A 23,030-nucleotide genomic window follows, 5' to 3' on the forward strand; every position below is an offset into this window, starting at 1 on the left:
TTGATATTAAATTGTCTTTATTACACAGATACAGAGTTAAGAACAGACATAACCTGAATCATAAAGTTTACATCTTTCACAGGTCAAACATACAGTACACTTAGAGAAAGCGGGGAACAGCAAGGGGGGGGACAGCATGCCGAAGGAAAGTCCTACCACGTCATCTCTCTGGGCTGGCCCCGCTCCCCACGCCCGGCCCCGGCGGGGGGCTCTGGTTTCCAGCCCCTCAGGGCCCCCCGTGCCCCGGTGTCCCCATCCCAGGGCAGCAAGGGCAGGGCTCAGCCCCGCACGGGGCCGGGGAAGCGCTGCTGCCGCAGCCGGGAGGGAGGGGGGGACACTGGCACGACCTCCCTCCCGGGGCCTTCGGTGACACCAGAGGAGCCCCCAGGGCTGCCACGGCAGGGGGGACACCCCATCACAGTGCCTGGGACCTGGGAACACAGTGGCATCTTGTCCCCAGCCTCAGAGCCGCTGGGATCCAGAGGGGGACCCCAGCAGCCCCCGGAGGAGGAGGAGGAGGAGGAGGAGGAGGAGGAGGAGGAGGAGATGCTGCAGGGGGAGTTCGGGGGGCTCTGGCAGTGACGGAGCAAAAGCCAGGCAGGTGTGGGACCCCCGCTCCAGCCTCGCCGGGACGTGGCACTTTGGTTTCAGCTGGGATTTTGGGTTGGGAACGTGAGGAAGGGGCTGGAGAGGGGACCCTGGTGCCGTGGGTGGCACCAGAGAGCCACGTCCCTCCTGCCACCTCCCCAGCTTGGTGGCACACCAGCACCCAGCGCCCCGGGGACCTGGGGCACGCTGTCCCCGTGTCCCCAGCGCCGTCCGCGGTGTCCCCAGCCGTGATGGGAGCAGGAAACCCGGGAGCTGTGAGCAGCCACGGGCGCCTGGTGCGTCCCCAGGCTGCGGCCAGGCTGTGCCAGCACCACGCTGCTCATCCGCTGCCATCTCCACGGTGCCACCAAAGGGGCACAGCACGTGGCACGCGTCCCTCGCCCCCCAACACCACCATTTCGGAATGGTGGAAGCCCCCAGGGTACCAGCACAGCATCACTGCAGCCCCCGCGGCCGCTCCGTCCTCCCCGCAGCACTTTTTTTTTTTTTTTTTTTAATTTTTTTTTTTTTTTTTTTGGGAAATCTCGCATTTAAAGCTGTCGTTCTGGTTTGGCCGCCCGTCACCGCCGTCTCCCCCCTCCCCTCCCTCGGCTTTTGGTTTCAATGCAAGGTTCTGTAGGGTAGTTTTATTCTTAATTAAAATTTTAAAAAAAAGAAATCATAGTAACTCAAAAAAAAAAAAGAAAAAAGCAAACCAGCAGGGAGTGGAGTGGAAAGGAGAGCAGTCCCTGTGGAAGTGCTCTCGCCCGCGGTTTCCCGGCGAGGTGGAGGTAGAGAGGCAGAGCCCCGGCAGGAGCGGGGCCGGGGGCAGGCGGGGACAGGCGGGGACACGGCGGGGACACGGCGGGGACGGGCCGGACACCCGGGCCAGCAGGGGCATCTGCAATACTCTTATATATTACCTCTTCTCAGGAAACGTAAGAAAAATAGACAATATTACATATGTCACACCATAAATAAAGTGAACAGTCACGGGAGGGGCACCCGGCGAAGCTCCCAGGGTTTGGGGGGGGGGGCACAGAAACCACCCAGGGGGTGCACCGAGGTCTTGGGGGGCACAGAGACGTCCCCGGGGTTGGGCCAAGACCTTGGGGTGCACAGGGAAACCCTGGGGGGACGCACCAAGACCTTGGGGTGCACAGAACCTTCCCAGGAGGATGCCCCAAGGTCTTGGGGTGCAGAGAAACCTCGTGGGTGGGGGGGGGATGCACCGAGACCTCAGAAGAACAAGCCTGGGAGGATTCAGAGAGATCTCAGGGTGCACAGAAACCCCCCCCCCGCCAGGGTCTTAGGGTGCACAGAACTCATCCAGGGTGATGCACCAAGATTTTGGGGTGCGCAGAACCCTCCCCGGGGATGCACCAAGGCTTTGGGGTGCACAGAACCCCCAGCAGGGCCGGGTGCCGGCGGCACAGGGCCACTGACATCACCCTTGGCGTGTGCCAAGCTCTGCTGTGGCTCAGCCCAGCCCTGTGACCGGCAGCACAACCCCCCCCACCCCGGCCCGAGCCCTTCCCTCCTCTTCCTCCCCTACGGAAAACACACAGGATGGGTTTTGCAAATGCGGAAAAACTACAGCTCCTCTCGATGCCAGGCCTCGCTCCGGCCAGCGCCACGGCTCCACGCTTCCTCCTCATCCTTTATTTGGCAAACGTCTCTTATTATTATCACTAGCATTATTATTATTATTATTCATTTTTGGACCTCTGCAGACACTATTTACATTCACATTAGCGCACAGCACTGCTGCCTCCGCTCGGAGCTCGGACTTTCCCTATTGCACTTCCGTCCTCCGTGCCGCTCCAGCGAGGCAAGAATCCCAAATAATCCACATTGTCCTTGGCCAGGAAGGCGGCAGCGTTCCTTTTCCTTTCCTTTTCCTTTTCCTCTTAAAAATCCTTGTGAAACAAATCCAGCGCGGGGTGTGGGAGCAGCCTGGCAGTGAAGGGATGGGGGGTCCCCCGACAGCTTCGGTGAGGGAGAAACCCAAAATCCGTCTTTTAATTTCCTTTTTTTTTTTAAAATTTTTTTTTTTTTTTCTTTAAATCTCCTTTTTGTTCTCCTTTCCCAGGGCGGTGGCGGGCAGAGGTAGAGATGTGCCGGCTCCGGCTGCGGTTCTCAGCCCCATCTCCCCCTCCCACACCTTGGGGGTTGGGGTTTTAGTAAAAAAACACCTTTTTTTTTTTTTTTTTTTTGCTTTATTTTAATAGAAATTCTTTAAAGCCCCAGGGGCATGTCCATCCATCCTTGTGGGGAGGGGAAGGAAGCGACAACAGAACGAAACGAACTTTGGCAGTGGAGAGACGTTTGGATCTTCCTTGGTTTTGGATTTCCTTTGGAGCAGAGGTGAGTCTGGTCTGTTCTTGGCTAGCTAGCAAGGTAGTTACAGGTGAGCGTCCGTCACGCGTCGTCTGGTTTTTGGATTTTTCCTTTTTTTTTTTCTTTTTTTTTTTTTTCTTTTTTACAATTTCTTACTTAAAGCCAAAGAGTCCGACGTTTTCTTTTTTATTTTCTTTATTTTTTTACAAAAAAAAAAAAAAAAGGTAAAAAGAAAAAAAAAATAGGAAGAGAGAGCTGAAGAAAAGAAGGTTCTGTCCTCCTCCAAGTGAGCCCCTCGGCAGCACTGATGGGGGATGGGATCGGGCTGGTCTCTCCCCACAGCACTGCGTGGTGATGCTGGAGCCAAATCCCTCATCCAAAGAGCAAAAAAAAAAAAAAAAAAAACAGCCAAAAAGCCCAAAAAATCCCAAACCACAATCCCCCAACCGATAGAAAACCAACCGAAAAAAAGCCAAAACAAAGACTGAAGAAAGAACAGAGACCGGTATTTGCCTTAACTCCACTTAAAGCCCAGTTTGAGGATCCGTGAGGATTAGTTGTGAGAGCTAGAGAGGTCGTTTCGGAGGTCACACGAGTCAGGTAGCTGAGGAAATTGCACGGGGTGCAGTCCGTGGCTCCGGCAGCCCGAGGGTGGCTCAGCGGGACGCGCTGTCCAGCGGCGCCGGCGTGGCCGGAGTGCCGGCGCGGGACGCGGCCACCGAGCCCGCCTCGCTGGGGCTGCTGGCCATGGCGGGCACCCCGTCGGGCTGGCCCGGCCCGGGGGCGGCGGGGCCCGGCAGCCCCTGCAGAGTCTGCCCGCAGACGTGGTGGTGCTTCTCCCAATCCTTGTGCTGGCAGAAGGAGCCGCAGTAGCGCGCGGTGTTGCAGCCGCTGCACGTCTCGCTCGCCTTCCGCCCGCAGTTCCAGCAGCTCTGCGGGAACGGGAACACGGCCTCAGCTCCGGAACGTGCACCCCGGGCCAGGCTGTGCACCCTCACCAGGACTGGGCACTCCATCACCCCAGAGAGTGCACATCCATCCCAATGTGTGCACATCCATCCCAGAGAGTGCACATCCATCCCAGAGTGTGCACATCCATCCCAGTGTGTGCACATCCATCCCAATGTGTGCACATCCATCCCAGAGTGTGCACATCCATCCCAGTCTGTGCACATCCATCCCAGTGTGTGCACATCCATCCCAGAGAGTGCACATCCATCCCAGAGTGTGCACCCCTGTCCTGGACCATGTACATCATCCCAGAGAGTGCACATCCATCCCAGAATGTGCACATCCATCCCAGTGTGTGCACATCCATCCCAGAGTGTGCACATCCATCCCAGAGAGTGCACATCCATCCCAGAGTGTGCACATCCATCCCAGAGTGTGCACATCCATCCCAATGTGTGCACAACCATCCCAGTCTGGGCACATCCATCCCAGTGTGTGCACATCCATCCCAGAGTGTGCACATCCATCCCAGAGTGTGCACATCCATCCCAGTCTCTGCACATCCATGCCAGACTGTGTATTTCCATATCAGACCAGGCACACCCATTCAGGACTGTGCTCCCCTGTCCTGAACCAGGTCCCCCTAATCCCAGACCATACAACCCTACCCTGGACTATGCACATCATCCTAGACTGCATCCACATCCAGGACCATGCACCCCATCCTTGCCCACGTGCTGCATCCCCATCTCGCTGCAGGAATTCCCCTCTCCTCCCATCCCACAGTGCTGCCGCACGCTCCCATTCCCACCCTCGCATGCAGATGCTGCAACCTCGATGGCATGACGAGCAGGTCCCGCACCCCAGCACTGCCACCAACCCGCCCCCCCGGGGTCCCCACCTCGCTCGAGTCCTCCTGCTGATTGATGACGGTGAGGGCATCCTCGGACGCCTGGCGCTTGGCCTCGGCCAGGGCCCGCTCCATCTTGGCGCGCTCCGTCGTGATCAGCTCGTGGGCTTTCCTCTCGGCGTCCGACACGGCCTTCTGCAGCTCGGACATGGCCTGGCGCTTCACCTCGTTCACGGCTTCTTCTGGAAGGCAGCAGCCGAGCGTGGCCGCGGCGTGCCGCTGCCCCAGCATCCCCCCCCCCTTCCCGCAAAACCACCCCGAGTTCCTCTTGCGCCGCAGGCATCCCAGTGAGGGGAGCTGGGGCAGAGCCCCTTCCTGCTCACACCCCGCACTCACCAGCCTTCCTCCAGATCTCCTCGGGCATGTACCCGGAGAGCGGCCGCGGCGCGAAGTCCCGGTGAGCGTCTGCGAAGGAGAGAGGGGACGCCCTTAGGAGATGCCGTCCCCTTGGGACGCCCCCGCCGGCAGCGCCAGACCCCCGGGAGAACGGCGCAGGCACCCGGAGCGGCCCCCGGGGGTCAGTACCTAACTGGGGAGCCTCGGTGGCGGCGGAGGAGGAGTTGTGGGGGCGTGCGGAGGGTGGGCTGCCTTTCTTCATGTCCTCGGCGTCGCTGTAGCGCCGGATCCAGTGGTTGAGCTCCTCGCGATCGGCCTCCTGGCACCGCCGCAGCACCGTCAGCGACCGCCGCGTCTTCTCCACCATGTCCATGATGCAGTTCAGCAGCTGCGGGGGCAACAGCGGGCATGGGGAGGGGGCTCTGCTGCGGGCAGCCGGGGGGCTGCGGTGCCCGGTGCTGGGCAGGGGGATTCGGGCTACGCCAGGCTGTGCCGGCTCCGGGCTGCTGAGCTGGCTGTGGAAGCAGAGGATGCTCGGGAGGAAAGCCCCGTGAGGGATTGGGGGCAGAGGGGAAGGACACACACACACGGATGGGGCAGGGACACTACGTACGTTGTTGAGGTGTTTCCACTCCTCCGCCCACTCCCGGTCCGTGAGCCGGTGGTCGATCACCTCCTCCTGCCGCGTCCCGTGCACGGCTGCAAGGCAAGAGCGGAGCGGGGTCAGCCCCTCCTGCAGGACCCCCCTCCCTTCAGGGGTGGTCCCAGCCCCGTTCCCCCCCCCGTGCTTGGGGACAGCAGGGCTCACCGGCGGGCCGCTGGCGCTCGCGGAGCTCCCGGGGGTCGGGGTGCCGGTAGGCGTCCCGGTAGTGGTGTGCCATGGCCATGTCCTCCAGGCGGTAGTGCTGGGGCAGGGGGGGGCCGGCGGGGGGGTGCCCCAGCCCGTTCGGGGGGTGGCTCAGCCCGTTGCTGGGGCTGTAGCGCTGCGCTGGGCTCATGGTGCACGGCCGCTTGCTGAGGTGCTCGGGGTGCAGGGGGTCTCGGTCCAAACCGTTCTCTTTGGTCCTGGCCGGAGGAGAGGAGGTTGGTCCCCACCCACTTTTCAGGGGTGCGTCCCCGAAAAATCCCACACGCCCCTCCCCGGCTGGCACCTGTCTGGCGTCCTCCTCTTGCCGCTCTCGCCCACCTCCAGGAGCAGCTCGGAGGAGTCGATGGGAGAGGAGGCGTTGGCGTCCAGCAGCAGCTGCTCGTGCTGGGCCAGGTACTGGGCCGGGGTCTGCTTGGCCATGCGGGCGCAGTGCAGCAGCTCCCGCTGCAGCAGCGGCAGGTTGGCCTGCGGGGGGGAGGTGACAGTCCAGTCCGCAGCCCTGCAGCCCCCCGGAGCAGCCTGGCTGTGCCCCCAGCTCGCCACGGGCAGGGGGTGTGAGGGGGTGCCTTCCCTTTGGGGTCCTGCTCCTTTTCCCCAGGGGACAGCCTTGGGATGCCAGTAGGGTACCCAGGGGCCAGGTGGGCTTTTGGGGGACGTGTGTGGCACCCCACAGGGTTCAGACACAGCTTCAACAGAGCCCTCCTGCATCGTGGCAGGGGCTGCAGAGCATCATCCCTGGGCCAGGTCAGCCACCCCCGCCACCCTGTCCCCAGGACTGCACCTGTGGGACCCCCAGCCCCTGTGGCACCCACAGCTGTAAGGATCAACTGTGAACTCCCCTCCCACCCACCCACTGTGTCCCCCCACGGCGCTGCAGCCCCAGGAGCAGCAGGAATTAAGCAGCAGAGCCCCCTTTTGCCTGGCACTCTGGCTGCCAGCCCTGGATTTTGCCTTAGGCAGCTGAGCCGCAGCCAAATCCCATCTGTGGGACACGTTAGCGCCCGAGCCCGAGCCGCAGTTGCGGTGAGCAGGGCCAGACCCTCCCTCCCCTTCCCTTCCCTGGCCGGGGGGGGAGCAATCCCACAAAAACAGCAAGTCCCCAGTCTGGGAAGCACGCCGAGCCTGGCTGGTTGCAGTTAGGATAATGAGAAACATCTGGGCCGGGTGGTGGGAACAGCTGGGAGCGGGGTGCCAGGGCGGCCGCTGCACTCTTGGCACTGGGACAGCGGGGATGGATCCCAGCCTGCCTGGAGCCACAGGGCCACCAGTGCCTGTGGGGGCCTGGCCGTTCACCTTTCCCTGCTCCCGTGGATCCCAAAAACCCTGCAAACTGGGACAGGAGGGGAGGGGGCTCTGCCATCCCCCTCCAGCTCAGCCTGGAGCAGACCACTCCAGCAGATTCCTGTGATGAGCATGGACCTCCACTCACGGACCCCTGCTCTGGGCTGGCATGCAGAGGTGGAAAAGGGGCTATTTTTGCACTTTTTAATTATTCCTTCACTAATAAAGGACAGGGGACACTGGGCTCAAACATCTGCTGGCAGTGCCGGTGCTGCCAGGCGTGCCAGCGCTGGGCAAATTCCTCTGGAGCGGGGTGACACTGCAGAGTCAGCACGAAATTAAAAGGAAAATAAAAAAAAAAAGGGGGGGGATTTTTAATGAATTGCAAATGGCAACCAGCTGGGCTGACCCCTCGCTTTATTGCAACCAGCCCTGGCCCTGTGTGACTCACACGTGTGGGGGCACACGTGTGTCTTGGGGGGGCACGGGCAGACCCACAGGCAGCTGCCAGCCCCAAAGCCATCCCCAAATCCCCTGTGCTGAAATGCTGCCACAAATCCTGCCCTGCCCAGGCTGGAGACCCACCTTGAGGAAGGGGATGACGAAGGGTCGCAGCGGGAAGTTGGTGGCCTCTTGGAGCTTGGCGTGAAACTCCTCGATGGTGAGGGTGGAGTTCTGTGGGGACAGCCCGGGCTCAGCACCCCTGGCACAGCCCCCGCACCCCTGGGGACACTTGGCTGTTCCTCCCCCATTCCTGCTCCTCTGCCAGGCTCACAGGGAAACCACACTCAAGGGAAAACCATGCTCAAGGCTTCACTGGCAACGCCAGCAGCCAGGACCAACCCTGCACTGTCTGTGCAGCTCCCAGGAGACGCTGGGGAAACAACCCCCTCTCCTCCAGGATTTAGATCAATCTAGGCCACCCTTTCCCTTTTAGCAGCATCTCCATCCCCAAAAGAAAACCCAGGATCCTCAGATGGCGGGGTCCCCGTGGCTGAGCCCACGGACGTACCACGAGCCCCAGGACGAGGGTGCGCACCCGCTCCCCGATCTCGGGGGAGATGTCGTTCCCGAACTGCTGCAGGGTGGTGAGGAAGCGCTTGAGCTTGGAGAGCTGGCGGGCCCCACAGGCCGGAGGGAGCTGGTGGGTGGACAGGGAGGCGCTGGAAGAGGTGGCCGGCCCGTTGCTGAACCCGTTGGGGGTGGACGGAGCCCCGTTGATGGCGGTTGGCGAGTGGCTGCTCCCGTTCATCACTGGGGAGACAGGGAATGGGAGGTCAGAGCGGGTGGCCGTGCCCTGGCACCACGGGGACAAGGCTGGGATGGTAGGACCAGAGTGTCCTGCTGAGTAATGTGGGGCTGGCAGCCCCTGGAAGGTTTCAGGATGCTGGTGAATCCCTGGGGCTGCATCCTGGACTGGTCCCAGTGCTGTGGGGGCTGTGGGGAAGGAGGGGATGCAGAGCATGCCCCAGTGCAGCAAGGGCCCGATCCAGCTCCTCAACAGCCAAAGCAGCCGAGGGGAGGGGCTCCATCCTGCCCCTCGGGGAGCTGCTCAGCACTCCCAGAGAGAGCCCATGAGCCATTTCCCATGGAGCCCAGCCTGGCTTGCAGAACCCTGCCACCTCTGTCCCCACTGCCCGGTCAGGAAAGACAGGAGCTGCCTGAACACCGCACACCAGCAGACCTAGGGGGGATATTTTGGGGTATCAACCATCAGAGTGGCAGACCACTCTCTCCTGCACCAGCCCCACAGGGGCCTTTTCCCAGCCAGCACGGGTGACAACACGCATCACCCATGTCCCAATGGCGTGGGTGACAACATGCATCACCCATGTCCCAGCCAGCACGGGTGACAAAACGTGTCACCCATGTCCCAGTGGCATGGGTGACAACATGCATCACCCATGTCCCAGCCAGCACAGGTGACAACATGTGTCACCCATGTCCCAATGGCTAGGGTGACAACACACATCACGCATGTCCTGGCCAGCACGGATGACAACATGTGTCACCCACGTCCCGACGGCGCAGGCAACAACATGCATCACCCGTGTCCCAGCCATCACGGGTGACAAAACGTGTCACCCATGTCCCAATGGCTAGGGTGACAACACGCATCACCCGTGTCCCAGCCAGCACGGGTGACAAAACGTGTCACCCATGTCCCAATGGCTAGGGTGACAACACGCATCACCCGTGTCCCAGCCAGCACGGGTGACAAAATGTGTCACCCACGTCCCGACGGCGCGTCGCCCCGCGGCCCCCGGCACGCACGCGCCTGTCCCCGCTGGGCTCTCACTGACCTGGGGGTGCCGTGCTGCCCTGCCAGCCCTGCCTGCTCTGGGGGGTCCCGCTCTCTCTCCGGCCGGGCAGCGCCCGCCGCCCGCTGAAGAGGTGCCAAAAATAACCCGGCGGCCACAACTGCTTTTATTCCCGCGACAGGTGCGCCCCTAAGTTGGACAGCACACGTGTCCCCGGGCCGGGATGGGGCTGGGGTTCCCGTCCCCGTGACCCGCCGGGGCAGGGCGAGGGGCTGGCGACGGGGAGCACCCCCGGGGCTGCGGCTGCGCTCGGGTCTCTCATGAGAGCGGGTGTTTCATTTTACTTACAAAGACAGACCATCGACCATTTCAAGCAACCATGAAAACGGCCGCGAGGCAGAAACGTCGGAGGGCCAGCGTCTCGATCTGCAAGCAAAATAAAACACGCTATGATGAGAGAGCAGAGGGGGCAGCTCTCCAGCCCTGCACGGGATGCTCCTCACCACGGGCACGTGTGCCATGGGCAAAGCCGCCAGACCCACCGGGGAGCCGGGTCCCTGCGTCCCACTGCAGCCACAGGGAGGGGTCAGGGGATGGATGCTTGGCTGCCCAATAAAGTCCTGACAGTTTAGGGACCCAATGAGGTCCCTCAAAGCCAAAAACAACCGAAATGCCATGGTGTCCATGCCAAGCTGTTCCATGCCCCCAGCCTTGTGTCTCAAACCCTGCTCCATGCTGAGCTGGGAAGGAGAGGCCGCCTGCACCTCTGGTCCTGTATCCTGAATCCTGCTCCGTGCTGAGCCGTGGCAGAGAGGCTGCCTGCACCCCCAGCCCCGTGTCCCAAACCCCTCTCTGTGCTGAGCAGTGGTGCAGAGGCCACCTGCACCCCGGTGCTTCATCCCAGACCCAGCCACAGCTGGGCTGCCACATCAGCACGGGGCTGGGATTGACACCCAAAGCCCCTCCAAGCACAGCCGAGCATGAGCTGATTTCTAGCGTCCATAAGCGCTGCTGGGGGGCTGCAGGTGTCAGGGGATGGATCTCGGGGGTTGTTTTGTGGTGTTTTCTTCCCCACTGGGGTTCTTCTGAGCAAGAAACAGCTACGAGCAAAACCCTTGCGCATGCGCGTGCCCAGGAAAAGTCTCAGCAGGACCGGAGCAGCTGCTGGCAGTGGCCACTGCCACTGCTGCCAGGGGGCCAGCCTTGTCCCCTGCCTGCCTGGATCCTGCACTGCATGTGCCTTGTCCATCCACGTGCCAGGACGGTGGCACCAGCACAGTGACAGATCCCTGCGGGTGTGCCATGAGCCCACGCGCCTCTGGTGCCACCACCGCGCTGGGTGGCTGTCCCCAGTCCAACTACAGAGACTGAAACTCCCACCTGGAGTCCCCTGATGCCACCACGCCATAGCCTGGGCAGGGCGAGGAGGTCCCAGCCACTGTGGCTGGCCACCACTGGGTGCCACGTGCAGAGTGGCAGATGTGTCCCCACATGCATGGGACCCACCACAGGGCCATCTCTGATCCACAGGAACTCCCCCAAGCCCCACCACCCTCCAACCACGCGCTGCCCTGTGCCAGCACTTGGTGACGGGCTGGCAGAAGAGCAGGATGTCCCTGTCCCCAGGGACCTCACAGGGCACTGCTGGCCACGGGCAGCGCCACGGTGCTCCCTGCAGGAACCACGGCTTGGCAACGTGCACCCAAGGAGAGCCTCCAGCCCGAGGGCAGGTAATGTCACCCCATGTCACCGGCAGCACCGCGCCGGGCTCTGTGCGCGCTGCTGGCCCCGGGTGCCCACGCGAGGCGGAGCTGAGGGCACAGCCCCGGGCTGGCAGCCCGTGCCCAGCGGTACTCACTGGTGCTGGGCGTGAAGGAGGGGTGGCGCGTGGCTCCCTGCGAGGCGGCGGGCGGCGGCGGGGGCATGCTGGGCGGCGTGGAGCGGGCCTGCGTCTTCACGTCGGCCGGCGAGTCGGGCATGGCGGCGGCCGGAGTCTCCGCGTTATCTGCGGGAAGAGGGCACGGGGTGGTGAGCGGGGGTGTGCCAGGCAGGGCAGTGATTCCCTGGCAAACGGGGCTCAGGGGCAGAGGGGACACCTGGGGACCTTGGGCTGGCCCGGGCATCGCCAGTGCCATTGTAGAACTCGGGTAACAGGGACAGTGCCCAGTGTTCTGTGTGCCACAGGGTGCTGGGGAGGGTGATGGACCTGCTGTTCATCTGCACAGAGGTGGGGACAGTGCCCTGTGCAGGGACACAGGGTGCTGGCACCGCTCTGCCCCTGCCGTGCCAACCCTGCCCCAGCCTGTGTCACATCACTGCTGTCACAGCACAGCACCCTCCTGACACATCCTGGGAATTCCTGCTGACCCCTCACCATCCCTGGCAGCATCACCCAGGGCTGGCACAGCCCCTGGCAGAGACTGTGGCATCGTTACAGCCAGTGTTTAGTGGCAGTGACAATAGCAGGACCCACACATCCACCAGACCCAAGTGGCCCTGCAAGGCCAGGTCCTGCAATCCAGGGATCGTGGAGCTCCGGCCATCACCATCACCCCAGCGGGCATCGCCGCCTCCCTCCCAACCCCAAATAACTGCCAGCAGTGCATTCCAGGAGGGAACACCATCCATCCCCTGCAGGCACGGCCCCGGGGCAGGGCCTGGGCCCCGCGCCTGCCACGCTGGCCGTGACGGGTGGCCACAAGTGCTGGCAGCTGTGGGGATCTGTCACCGTGCCCGCGCTGCCGCCGGCTCCGGCCAAAGATGGAAGCGGCCACCACGGCCAAGGGGTCCCCCCTGTGCCCTGGCACGCTCCCACCTGGCCTGGCTGATAATCACTAATCCAATATTCATCCTTAATCCAGGATAACTGCGGGGAGATGAATTGAACCCGGCCACAGCGCATTGGCCAGGCGGAGTAAAAGCAGGGTCTGATCCCCCGGAGATGTTATCGGGGTTGTGCCACAGCCAGCGGCTCATGGAGCGCCAGGAGATGGTGGCAGGAGCCAAAATCTCAGCTGGTCACCCACAGGATCCTTCTGGAAGGCTCCAGCACCATGGATATCCCTCTCTGTCCACAGCACACTGGAATGCTGCACACACCTGGATGTGAATGCTGCAGTTCCCCATTCCTCGCTCCCTTCTCTCTCCCCAGCCACAGGAGAAACCCCAAGACCGCGCAGCTTCCCTCACCCCAAAACCTCAGCTTCCTTACAGGGCCTGCCAGAAGAAATGGTTTGCTTTGAAAAGCTTTTATTTTCCTTTTCATGGAAATGTCCATCTCTGGGCAAAACTTCTCCAGCCTTCCAGGCCTCCCCTGTCACTCAGCGGAGCAGGATCCAGCTCTGAGGGCAGAGGATGAACCCTGAGTGTGCACAGAGTGTGACCCTGTGAGGGTCACAGCTGCAGCACCTGGATCCCACACGATCCTTGCCTGCATCCCTGGCACCACCCCTGTCCTTGTCACGCCCCTGGCAGCATCCTTGCCTGCATCCCTGGAATGGTCCCTGCCTGCATCCCCATCCCAGCTCCGGTCCCCCTCGCTGCCCTGGCTCCGTGCACATTCCCACACCAAGGAGAAAACATGGATACATCCATCCTGGCACCGACATGGCTTTTCCACAGCTTCCCATCAGCAGGAAAGTTTCCATCAAGCTCAGCAAGCACTCAGGGAAATGGGGCCTGGTTCTGGTTTTTCTTGTATTTTCTTTTTTGCCTTTAAGTTTTAAATTTTCTCCGAGGTCTTTGCAACCCAAATACAGCCAGGCAGGCACAGGAATGGGGTAAAGAGCTTGGAATGCCCAGAGGACCCAACCAGGTCTGTGCCACCAACCCAGGTCCTTTGCAGGATGGGATGAGCTCCAGGAGAGCAAAGGAGGTTTTGGGGAGCAAAGTGCAGCCTCCCCTCAGTGATTCCCTCCAAACAGCGATTCCTCAGCACAACTCCAACTCCAACTCCACTGGAATTGTTTTTCCCTCTATTTTTTTCTCTCTTTGGGGTAATTTGTCCCAGCCGCTCGGGGCCGTGTCTGTTTTCCTCCATCTGGTTTCCATTAGGTCTGTGCAGCCCAGATGAATAAGTAATAATATAAAAATAAAAGGATTAGTATTTTCTCCTGGGCTGGCGGGAGCGGCTGCTCCCCACCCTGCCCCCCGGGGCCAGCGGATGCCGGACCCCCGCACACCCCTGTGTGACCCCGAGCCCCCCATTTGTCACAGGGCAGGGTTTAACCCCCGGGGCAGGGTCCCTGCTGGGGTGACACCGTCACACGGCCAAGCATTCCAGCGGGCACACGGCGTCCTGCAGCCTGGAGCCGGGGGGACAGGAGCAGTGCCGGAGGGATGGGGCTGGCGGCCATCCCAGCCCGGCGTTTGCTTTTCCCACAGCCCCAGGGAGCCCATCCAGCCACCACGAGCCCCGGGGCTCTGCCTCTTCCTGGGCAACAAGTGGGATGTGCCAGCTCCGGGGTGAGTGCGGAGCGCCCGGGCCGGCTGCTCTGCTCTCCTTTCCCCAGGGATGGGGATGAAGCAGGCACGGAGCTGCCCTGGATGTGGCCCCTGGAAAGCCCCGGCTCCCTGCAGGCGAAGCTTCCCGGGTGAAGAAGGGGTTAAAGGGAATGCAGCGCCCAGCATCCTTCATGCTCTCCAAATGGCCACAAATGAAATCCAGATGCTGGAGGCGACGTCTCCCCGAGCCAGGCTGCCTCCGAAACAAAGGCAGGGAAGCATTCCTGCTCCTCAGCTGCCGCAGCCAGCGGGGCCAAGAACAACTCCCCGATAAGATGGCAGGGCCGGAGCTGTCCCAGCTGGAGCAGCTTTGGAAGCGTGCAGCGCCTGAGGCCGGGCAGCAGCGGCAGCCACGTGCACCAGCCCGGCAGAGCTGGTGGGACCTCACGGCACCATCAGCTCCCATCCTGACCCCCTCCCTGGGGCCATGGTGACAAAGGGGACAAAGGTGACAACAGGCAGCTTGGAGTTCATCCCCAGCTGCACTTGGAGCATGAGAAAGCACGAGTGCAGCTGTGGGAAATGACAGAAGGTGGGTTTAGGTGGGATATTGGGAAGGAATCCTTCCCTGGGAGGGAGGTGAGGCCCTGGCACGGGTTGCCCAGAGAAGCTGTGGCTGCTCCTGGATCCATAGAAGTGTACAAGGCCAGGTTGGACAGGGCTTGGAGCAGCCTGGGATGGTGGAAGGTGTCCCTGCCATGGCAGGGCAATGAGGTGAGCCTTAAGGCCCCTCTCAATTCAAACCATTCCACGATTCCATGATGATGCTGGAGGGATGCTGCCCATCCATCACCGGGGTGTCACAGGTGCTCATTTTGGGGAGCCAGCCCAGCAGGGAGCAATCCACACCCAGCACTCATCAGCAGAAATTAAGCCCGTCAAAAGTAAATCCAATTAATCAAACTCTCTGCGCAATTTGTAGAGGAACCCAGATTCAGCCAGCTCCAGTCCTGGGCAGCCCCTGCAGGCCATCCCCACCTTCCCCACGGGCATCCTGAGACAGCTCCTGTGCTGCTGGCCCAGCTGGGATGCCTCCCACCAGCACAATTCCAGGGCAGAGCAGATTTCCCCAGCTCAGGTACGTCCCAGTTGGCTTTGCTTTCTGAGCACCCGCATCCTGCAGTGCCAGCGCTGCTGGCAGATGCCCCACGGGCAACTCCAGGCCAACAACTCCCTGCAGGTCCCAAGCCCCCCGGTGCCCTTCCACCTCCCGCGGTGTGGCAGTGACAGCACAGCTCCACACGGGACAGCAGCACCCGCAGCCAGGCTCTCCACGCACCCCAAACCCCAAAATCCCAGTTTTCAAGCCAAAGCCAAGCACCCAGGGACCCAAACCAGCTGGCTCGGTGCCACCAAGGCAGTGCCAGCAGCTCCTGCTGGCCCCGAGCTGGCGTGGCCGGGGGTGGGGGTGGGGATGGGTTTGATTTTTCCTCGAAACAACAACAAAAAAAAAGCCAAAAAAAAAAAAAAAAAAGTTGCCCTCTCTGTTTTACAAGCCTTCATTTGCTATTGTTTATGTAAACAGGTAAATTGTTTCGTATCTCAATTAAAAACATCTGCCACATAAATGAATACCAATTAACTCATCCTGTTTTTAATTACTCTGTTAATTACACACAGGCAGCAAAAAGGATGGCAGGGGAATAGGGAAAGCATGCTTACACCCCCCCTTCCCACCTTGCTCTTGGCAAGGATCCGAAATGTGCCCAGATAATGATGGATTAAGGTGAAAACCGTGGCTCGTGGCCAGCTCCGGCGTGGCGGCTCCCTCCCGGGGCTGCCGGGGCGCCTCGCACGGGGATTTCCCGGGACCCTCTGGAGAGGTTTTGGAAAGCCCAAGCCCCACGGGATGCCCCCTGCGTCACCCCCCGCGCCGGGCGGCGCAGCCCCGCTGGCACTGCCGGTGCCAGCCCCGCGCTCCTTCTCCAAACGGGAGAGAGCGAAACTTTGGGATGGCGAGAGGAGCGAGGAGGCAGCGTCCTCATGGACCGAGCGCATCCTCGTGCTGCCCCCGGGAGCCCTCCTGGTGGCCCCGAGGGGTGGCCCCACGGCTGCGCGGGGTGGGTGCCATCCCTGGCCAGGGACCCCGGGCGCCGCCGCCCCCCCCCCCCCGGCTGCGGGAAGCTTTCCAAGCGAGCAGATGGGGCAGGGAGCGGCGGCAGGAGGAGGAGGAGAGCAGAAAAGGCTATTTTCTCACGCTACATATTTTACAAGTCGAACATTTTGTGCATTTCAGCCCTGCCTGTAAAAGCATCTCGGCCTCAGCCCCGGGACTCGACAGCGGAGCCTGTGAGTCAACAGCGGCTGGCGACGACGTGGCTGCTGGCGGGGGGACAGGCTGGGAGGAGGGGTCCCCCACACACAGGGGCAGTTTGGGGGGTCCCCCTGATCTGTCGGCCAGCAGGGCACAATATCTGCTGCAGTGTCGTGCCCGCTGCCACCGTCGGATTCATCCCACCGGGGTGGCACAGGGAGGTGGGCACGCACGCACACACCCTGCTGCTCCCCAGCTGCCTTACACTCCTGGAAATTAAATATCCTGGCTAAACACCAGGAGTAAACAGTGCCGCGGGCAGCCCGGAACACCTGGAGAGGAGCAGGGCTGGGGCTGACCCTGCCGGAGCTGCCCCCACCCAGGAAACACCCACGCCTGGGCTGCACCACCCCCCAGAGCACTGCCAAAGGGGCACCCCAAAACCGGCCCCACGCCCCAGCCGGGGCTTTCTGCGGCCGTGGGCACGGGGATGCTCATGCCCAAAGGTGGCCCCGGTGGCTGGAGCAGGGACAAGCGGCACACGCAGCGGGCTCGGGGCATCCTGGAGGCAGAGAGTGGCTGGAGAAGGGAAAGCTCCCCCTCCACAGCGCCGGAGCTCCCGGCGAGGCCCCTGCAGCGTGGGAACGCCGAGGCGCCGCCGGCTCCCCAGGGACCCCGTGCCAGCCCCTGCCCCGCGGGCGCCAGGCTGGTAGCGGCTCCGAGGGGTGCCGGATGCGGCCGTGCTCTCCCACAGCCTCCCGGCTGCTGCCTCACCGACTCTTTGTCTATTTTTGAACCACGGGCTCCATTTCCAAGGCGATTTTGCCCATGTGAAATGGAATTCAAAGAACACAGGAAAAAAAAAATATTAATGAGAGTTTTGCAAAATAAACAGGAAATCCCTCGGATGTTTTCTGGAACCATCGGTCAGCATCTTCCGAAGGAAAGCTGGGGGTTTGTCAAGGTGGGGTTCCCCCTGGGGAGCCTGAGCACAGCGGGAGGGTGGGCAGAAAACAGCTTCAGGAAATCTAAAAATAACCCCAAACCGGGCAATGGCACTAAGGCCAGGGCACCCGGGCAGGGGGTGCCCTTTGTGCCACCAGCCTGTTCTTGCCCCTGGCTGGCAAGGATTGATCCCAGCTTGGGGACTCCCGTTGTCCCCATCCTGCAGGGCAGCTAAATCCATCTCCCACGTGAGATCCAGCTTGGAAAGCCCAGGCCGGGCTGCAGCACCCGACCTGCAGCTCCGACCGCATCCCCCGGCCCCAGCAGCAGCCATTAAGCCCGGCTTAACCCATGGGCTGTCCCTGGTCCCTCCCAGCCCCTTTCACAGTACCCGGCCCTGATCTGCCCCAAACCTTGTGCTCACTGTGACCCTGCTGGTCGGGCTGGGGGCTGAGGAGGGTCAGTGCTGGTGTGGGGGGATTTGTGTGTCCCCCCCGGGAGGGACCCAGCTCCTGCCCCGCTGCCAGCACTCCCTGGCAGCCCTGCACTTCCTGGTTGACTCGCTGCCAGTCCAATGACTCCCACGAAGAGGTAAAATATTTATGGGGTGCCTCTCCTCCCCGGGGGTCCCACAGCACGCAGACACCTTCCCGAGGTGGCTGCAGGACAGGGGACCGCGCACAACCACGGGCAGAGCCGAAAGTGCCCCCAGACTTCAGCAGGGATTTACGGCAGCGAGCGGAGCCAGACCCCATTTCCTCAGCACCGCCGGACACCGCAGGAGCCTCAGCTCCAGGGGTTTTCCAGGCATGCAAACATCCATGGCTCCAAAGCAGAATTCCTGCGATGTCGGCAGAGACCTGCCAGCCCCAGGTACCCCACGGGACCTGCCAGAGCCCCCTCCTGCCTGCACAGCCCAGCCCTGAAGGGGGGCTGAGCACCAGAATATTTTTCTGTCCTGCAGCCTGGAAGTTCCCGATGTAAGAGGCAAATCCTGCAGCCACGGGAAGCCTCCCCACTGCCCAAACCCGGCACCCAGCCCACGGCAGCACCCAGAGCCACGGGAGAACAGCCTCTCCCCCGCCGTGTCCTGGCTTTTCCCCTCTACAAACCAACATGTGCACTCACGTTTTCCAAACAAAACACACCCAACATCTGTCTGCTCCCGGGTAAAACCTTACCTGCCAGCATGGGAGGCAGCCGGCAGGGAAAACCCCCTTGGCACAGCCAAGTTCACCTCCACTCACCTCCCCAACCACGCAATCTCTCCCTGTGTGGAAACTCTCAGCACGGGGACCTGCCTCACAAAGCTCCGAGGATCCAAGAGCCCACCCCAGGCGGCAGCTCAGCTCCATGGGGCTCCTCACCCGAGGACCGTGGCTGTCAGCATCCTCCCCGGCTGCTGCTCCGTGTTTGCCGTGGGATTTCGGGCTGGTTCCCCCATTTCTCCATGCCCTGTACACGGCAGAGCTCACCCCACCGCGGCGCCGAGCAGACGGATGGTTGCAGAGTGTCTTCAAGTCGCTCGACAAAGGAGCAGGGAATTAATATTCCTTTTAATTAAAGGCAGAAAAATCTCTTTGTTCCTGAACAGAGAGAAAACAACAGAGGGAAGAGCTCAAAAGCTCTTCCTAAGCTGGAGACGAGACCATCGCTTGGAATCAAAGACACTGTCAATGCACACGTGACCTCGAATTAAAAAAACAAAATGAAACGCAGCAGCGGCAGTGGCTCCTCTCCGACAGCGAAGGAAAGTTGCAAAGTTTTTCTTGGCTAATAGAGGGAAAAAAAATAATTCCAAGAAAAGGTGTGTTTAACTAGAGAAACGCTCTGCGGTATCCGAAGGCACCATCCAGCGGCGAGGGAATGACGGGAAGAGCTGCTTGTGCTCCGGCTCAGTGTCGCGGAGGAGCCACGGAGAAGCGCGGGGCCAGCCTCGCTCCATCGCTCCGCCGGCAGCATTCCCTTGGCAAAGCCGGGCTGCCCAGCTCAGCGCAATTCCAAAGGGAAAGCAAGAGCAGGCGGTGATGAATGGCAGCGCTGGAGACTCCCGAGCCAGCCTTCCTTCCCAAATCCGCATCCAAACACACATCCCCTGGCACGCGCCAGGACTCTGCCAGCGTTCCCGTGTCCCCAGCACGGACCCGTGTCCTCGCACAAAAAAACACAGAGAAGGGAGCTGCAACTTCCCAGAGCAGCCCCGGGATTCCTCCCGCAAACTCTCCCGAGTGGGTCAGCTCCTCCTCGCCACCCAACACGGCTCCAGCTCCAAGCCCACAGCAGCCGGCGTGGGATGCGGAGCTGGCGGCAGAGAGGAGCGATGCGGGGATGACAAAGAGCTGGACTGCTGGGCACGAGTCGGGAGCCACAGCCGGGGGGGGGGGTCTGCTGGGGGTGGGCACAAACTCGCGTGGGTTCCCTGGGACGCTGTGCCGCCCCACGCCGCCCCGGCGCTCGGGAAACGGCGCCGGGGACACGGAGGGGAGAGCAGGAAGCGCCCGGCAGCGCAGGGAAGAGGGGTCTGCGCTCCGCCGCCCCCCGCGGCAGCGCGCTGCGTGGGAACGGGGCCCACGGGCGCGGCGATCCCGCTCCGGGGCTGCCTCCGCCGCGGAGCCGCTCCCAACGCTGCGCCCGCTCGCCCCGGTTGTGCCCCCGCTCGCCCTGCCCCGCTCCGCCGCCGTGGCGGGGACCGGAGCGTCACCGTCCCTTGCGCACCGGCAGCTGCCCCGACACCGGGAGCATCCCCCGGACACCGGGAGGCTCCGACTGCCCTGCGCACCGGGAGCGTTCCCCGGGCGCCAGGAGCCTCTTACCGCCCTGCGCACCCGCAGCTTCCCCGACACCGGGAGCCTCGCCCGGGTACCGAGAGCATCTCGGACTCCTGCACAAACAGGAGCGTCCCCCGGGCACCGGGAGCCTCCCCGGCTCCTTCGCTCCGGGGGCACCCCCCGAGCATCAGGAGCATTCCCAGCCCCTTTTCCACGAGAGTCTCCCCGGGCACCGGGAGCATCCTCCGAACACCGGTAGTACCCACAGGCTCCTCTGCCCTACGAGCTCCCCCGGGCACCGGGAGCCTCCGATTCCCCCTGCACCGAGAGCATCCCCCGAACATCTCCCCCTTGGAGAATTCCGAGCCCCGCTTTCACGGGAGCCTCCGCGGGCACCGGCAGCCTCCCCGTCCCGGTCCCGGTTGGCGGACGGCACTTACCGTCCTGAGGTGTGGCGGAGGCGTGAGGTAAGTCCCAAGGCAGGGGCCGGCGGCGCCGGCAGGAACGGGCAGAGCCGGCAGCGGCCCCCGGCGGCGGCGGCCCCGGTCCGCTTAAGGCCGGCGCTGGCGGAGCGCGGCCCCGCGGCGGCGGCTGCCCCCGGCACCTGCCCGCCGCCGCTCGCCGCGCCCGGGGCCGCCGCCCGCCGCCAGCTCCGGGGGTCGGGGCGCTTCCCCTCCCCCCGGAGGGGGGGCACCGGAGAAGCGGGGGAGGGCGGAGAAGCCGCGGTAAATCCGCGGGGCCGCTTCACCCCCTGCGCGCTGCCCGGCGGCGCATCCTCCCGGCGCCGCGCCGCGGCCGTGGGGCCCCCGCGGCCGCGCTCCGTGCCCGGCCGGGCCCCCGCCGCGCCGCCGCTGCCGCCGCGCCGCCCGCCCGGCCCGGAGTGAGCGGGGCCCGCCCGCGCCGCTGCCTTAGACCGGGGCGCGCCGCGCCCGCCAGGGGGCGCCCCGCCGCCGCCGCCGCCACCGGAGCGGGACCCCCGGGATGCGCGACCGGGAGGGGAACGGGCTGGGATGGACGGGGACAGGGAATGGGCGGTATCGGGACGGGAACGGGCTGGGATGGACGGGGACAGGGAATGGGCGGCATCGGGACGGGAACGGGCTGGGATGGACGGGGATACGGGGCACCAGGGATTCTGCACGGAACCGAGGGGCCGCTCGGCACCGGGGGACTGAGTGGGACACGGGGCTGCGGGGCACCGGCGGTCTGCACGGGGACACCGGGCTGCCCAGGGCTTCAGGGGGTGAGCGGGACCTGGTGACGCCATGGGGACTGGAAGGCCGTGCAGGGCGGTGTACGGGGCTTGGAGGCTGCAGGGATTTGGGTTTGCAAAAAAAAAAAAAATAGTTGGGGATGCTAAAGATCGGGCGTTGCAAAGCTGAGAGTGGGGGGCTGCATGGGGGGCGGGGTAATGCGTTTTGGGGAGCTGCAAGGAGCTGGGAGTTGTTTTGGGGGAGGTGGAGGGACTGCAAGGGAACGGGCCAGGACTTGTCTGGGGCCATGGGAAGAGTCAAGGGTGTGGAGCAGGGTGGGAGTGTCTGTAAGGGGCTGGGGGGCTGCGGGGGGATGGAGCTGTGCTTGCTCAGCTTCCCTCTCCAGGGGCCCAAGGGCTGGGGTTGCACTGAAGCAACCACAAGACCACAGGCACAGCCCTCAGAGTCCCACATGCCCATCCCGGCCTGGCCTTGGAGTGCCCCCCACCCTGCTGGGCCTCGGTGGGGCTCCACGGGCAGCTGCGTGCTGGGAATGCCGGTGGGACCCTCCCCGACGGCGCTGCGGGGCAGCAGTGCACATCTGGCTGCCTGGCACACCCTTCCCGCGTGCCCCTGTGCCAGCTGGGGCACAGCATTCAAGTTTTCCCTCCCCAGGTCCTACCACAACGCTGCCGCTCCTGTGCACTGGGAGCACAATCCCTGCGAGTTTCCCCGCGAATTTCCCTGCGAAGCCAGCCCTGCCTCTGTGTGTAATTGCTGTGCCTGGCAGCTGCTTCCCTCTGCGACTGCCCTGTGCCGGTGCATTACTCATCCTCGCCCGCTTCCCAGGGATTGGGAGAGCGGCAGCTCTGCCAGGCGGAGTCACCGGCACGGCACGGCTGCTGCACAGCCGGGGTTGGGTGCCACAGAACAGCTGCGTGGCCACTGGACAGCCAGAGAGTGGCCCAGAGGCATGGGCACTGCGTGGGCACTGCGTGGGCACTGCACGGCCCTGGCACGGCCACTGCACAAGTGCTGCATGGCCACTGCGTGCCCACTGCCTGCCCAGCAAATGGTCATTGCATGGCCTCTGTGTGGCCACTGCATGGCCAGTAAATGGTCATTGCATGGCCACTGTATGCCCACTGCATGGCCAGTAAATGGTCATTGCATGGCCACTGCATGGCCAGTAAATGGTCATTGCATGGCCTCTGTGTGGCCACTGCATGGCCAGTAAATGGTCATTGCATGGCCACTGTATGCCCACTGCATGGCCAGTAAATGGTCATTGCATGGCCTCTGTGTGGCCACTGCATGGCCAGTAAATGGTCATTGCATGGCCTCTGTGTGGCCACTGCCTGGCCAGTAAATGGCCATCACACGGCCAGTAAATGCCAATCACATGGCCACGGAGTGACCTTTCTGTAGGTAGTAAATGATCATCACAAGGCCACGGAGTGACCATTCGATGGCCACTAAATGGCCATCATTTGGCCACTGTGGGGCCACCACACGGTCCCCAAATGACCACTGCATGGTCACTGCACAGCCCAGCTCCCCGCTCTGATGGGGTCACGGCAGGAGGTGCTGCAGAGCCCTGACCCAGCCTCAGCTCCAGTTTTCCAGTTTTTGCTCCCAGGGGGCTCCTAGGGGGCTGTGGTTCTCCAGGTCGTGCTGCCCCCATTCCCACGGGGATCTTTCCCCAGGAGCCCCACAGGTGCCATGGCCCCACTGGCACAGGAGCACCAGAGGGAAATCCACCCCGCACAGCTGCACCCGGCCTTGCATGGGTGGCACCGCTGGCACATGCAAATGCCAGCACCACGTGTGCT

General features: G+C 62.8%; 1 protein-coding gene across 7 annotated transcripts in view; it reads right to left on the reverse strand.

The window, feature by feature from the left end:
* Positions 1-23,030, reverse strand: part of CBFA2T3 (CBFA2/RUNX1 partner transcriptional co-repressor 3) — a 28,736-nt gene continuing 5,706 nt past the window's right edge. The window contains exons 1-12 of one of the 7 annotated variants that reach the window (XM_053952440.1): positions 20,446-20,532; positions 11,394-11,540; positions 9,884-9,961; positions 8,287-8,528; positions 7,860-7,949; positions 6,277-6,458; positions 5,934-6,190; positions 5,739-5,824; positions 5,315-5,513; positions 5,126-5,194; positions 4,781-4,971; positions 1-3,860 (exon numbers count right to left, since the gene is read on the reverse strand). In XM_053952440.1, coding sequence (XP_053808415.1) covers positions 3,585-3,860; positions 4,781-4,971; positions 5,126-5,194; positions 5,315-5,513; positions 5,739-5,824; positions 5,934-6,190; positions 6,277-6,458; positions 7,860-7,949; positions 8,287-8,528; positions 9,884-9,961; positions 11,394-11,514 — 1,791 coding nt within the window. In that variant the 5' untranslated portion in view covers positions 11,515-11,540; positions 20,446-20,532 and the 3' untranslated portion in view covers positions 1-3,584. Of the gene's footprint in view, positions 3,861-4,780; positions 4,972-5,125; positions 5,195-5,314; positions 5,514-5,738; positions 5,825-5,933; positions 6,191-6,276; positions 6,459-7,859; positions 7,950-8,286; positions 8,529-9,883; positions 9,962-11,393; positions 11,541-18,484; positions 18,824-20,445; positions 20,533-23,030 lie in introns of those variants that run through there. The other 6 variants (XM_053952434.1, XM_053952435.1, XM_053952433.1 and 3 more) reach the window with 6 other exon arrangements.

The sequence above is a fragment of the Vidua chalybeata genome, chromosome 11 (genome assembly GCF_026979565.1).
Source record: "Vidua chalybeata isolate OUT-0048 chromosome 11, bVidCha1 merged haplotype, whole genome shotgun sequence".
NCBI classification, from domain to species: domain Eukaryota; kingdom Metazoa; phylum Chordata; class Aves; order Passeriformes; family Viduidae; genus Vidua; species Vidua chalybeata.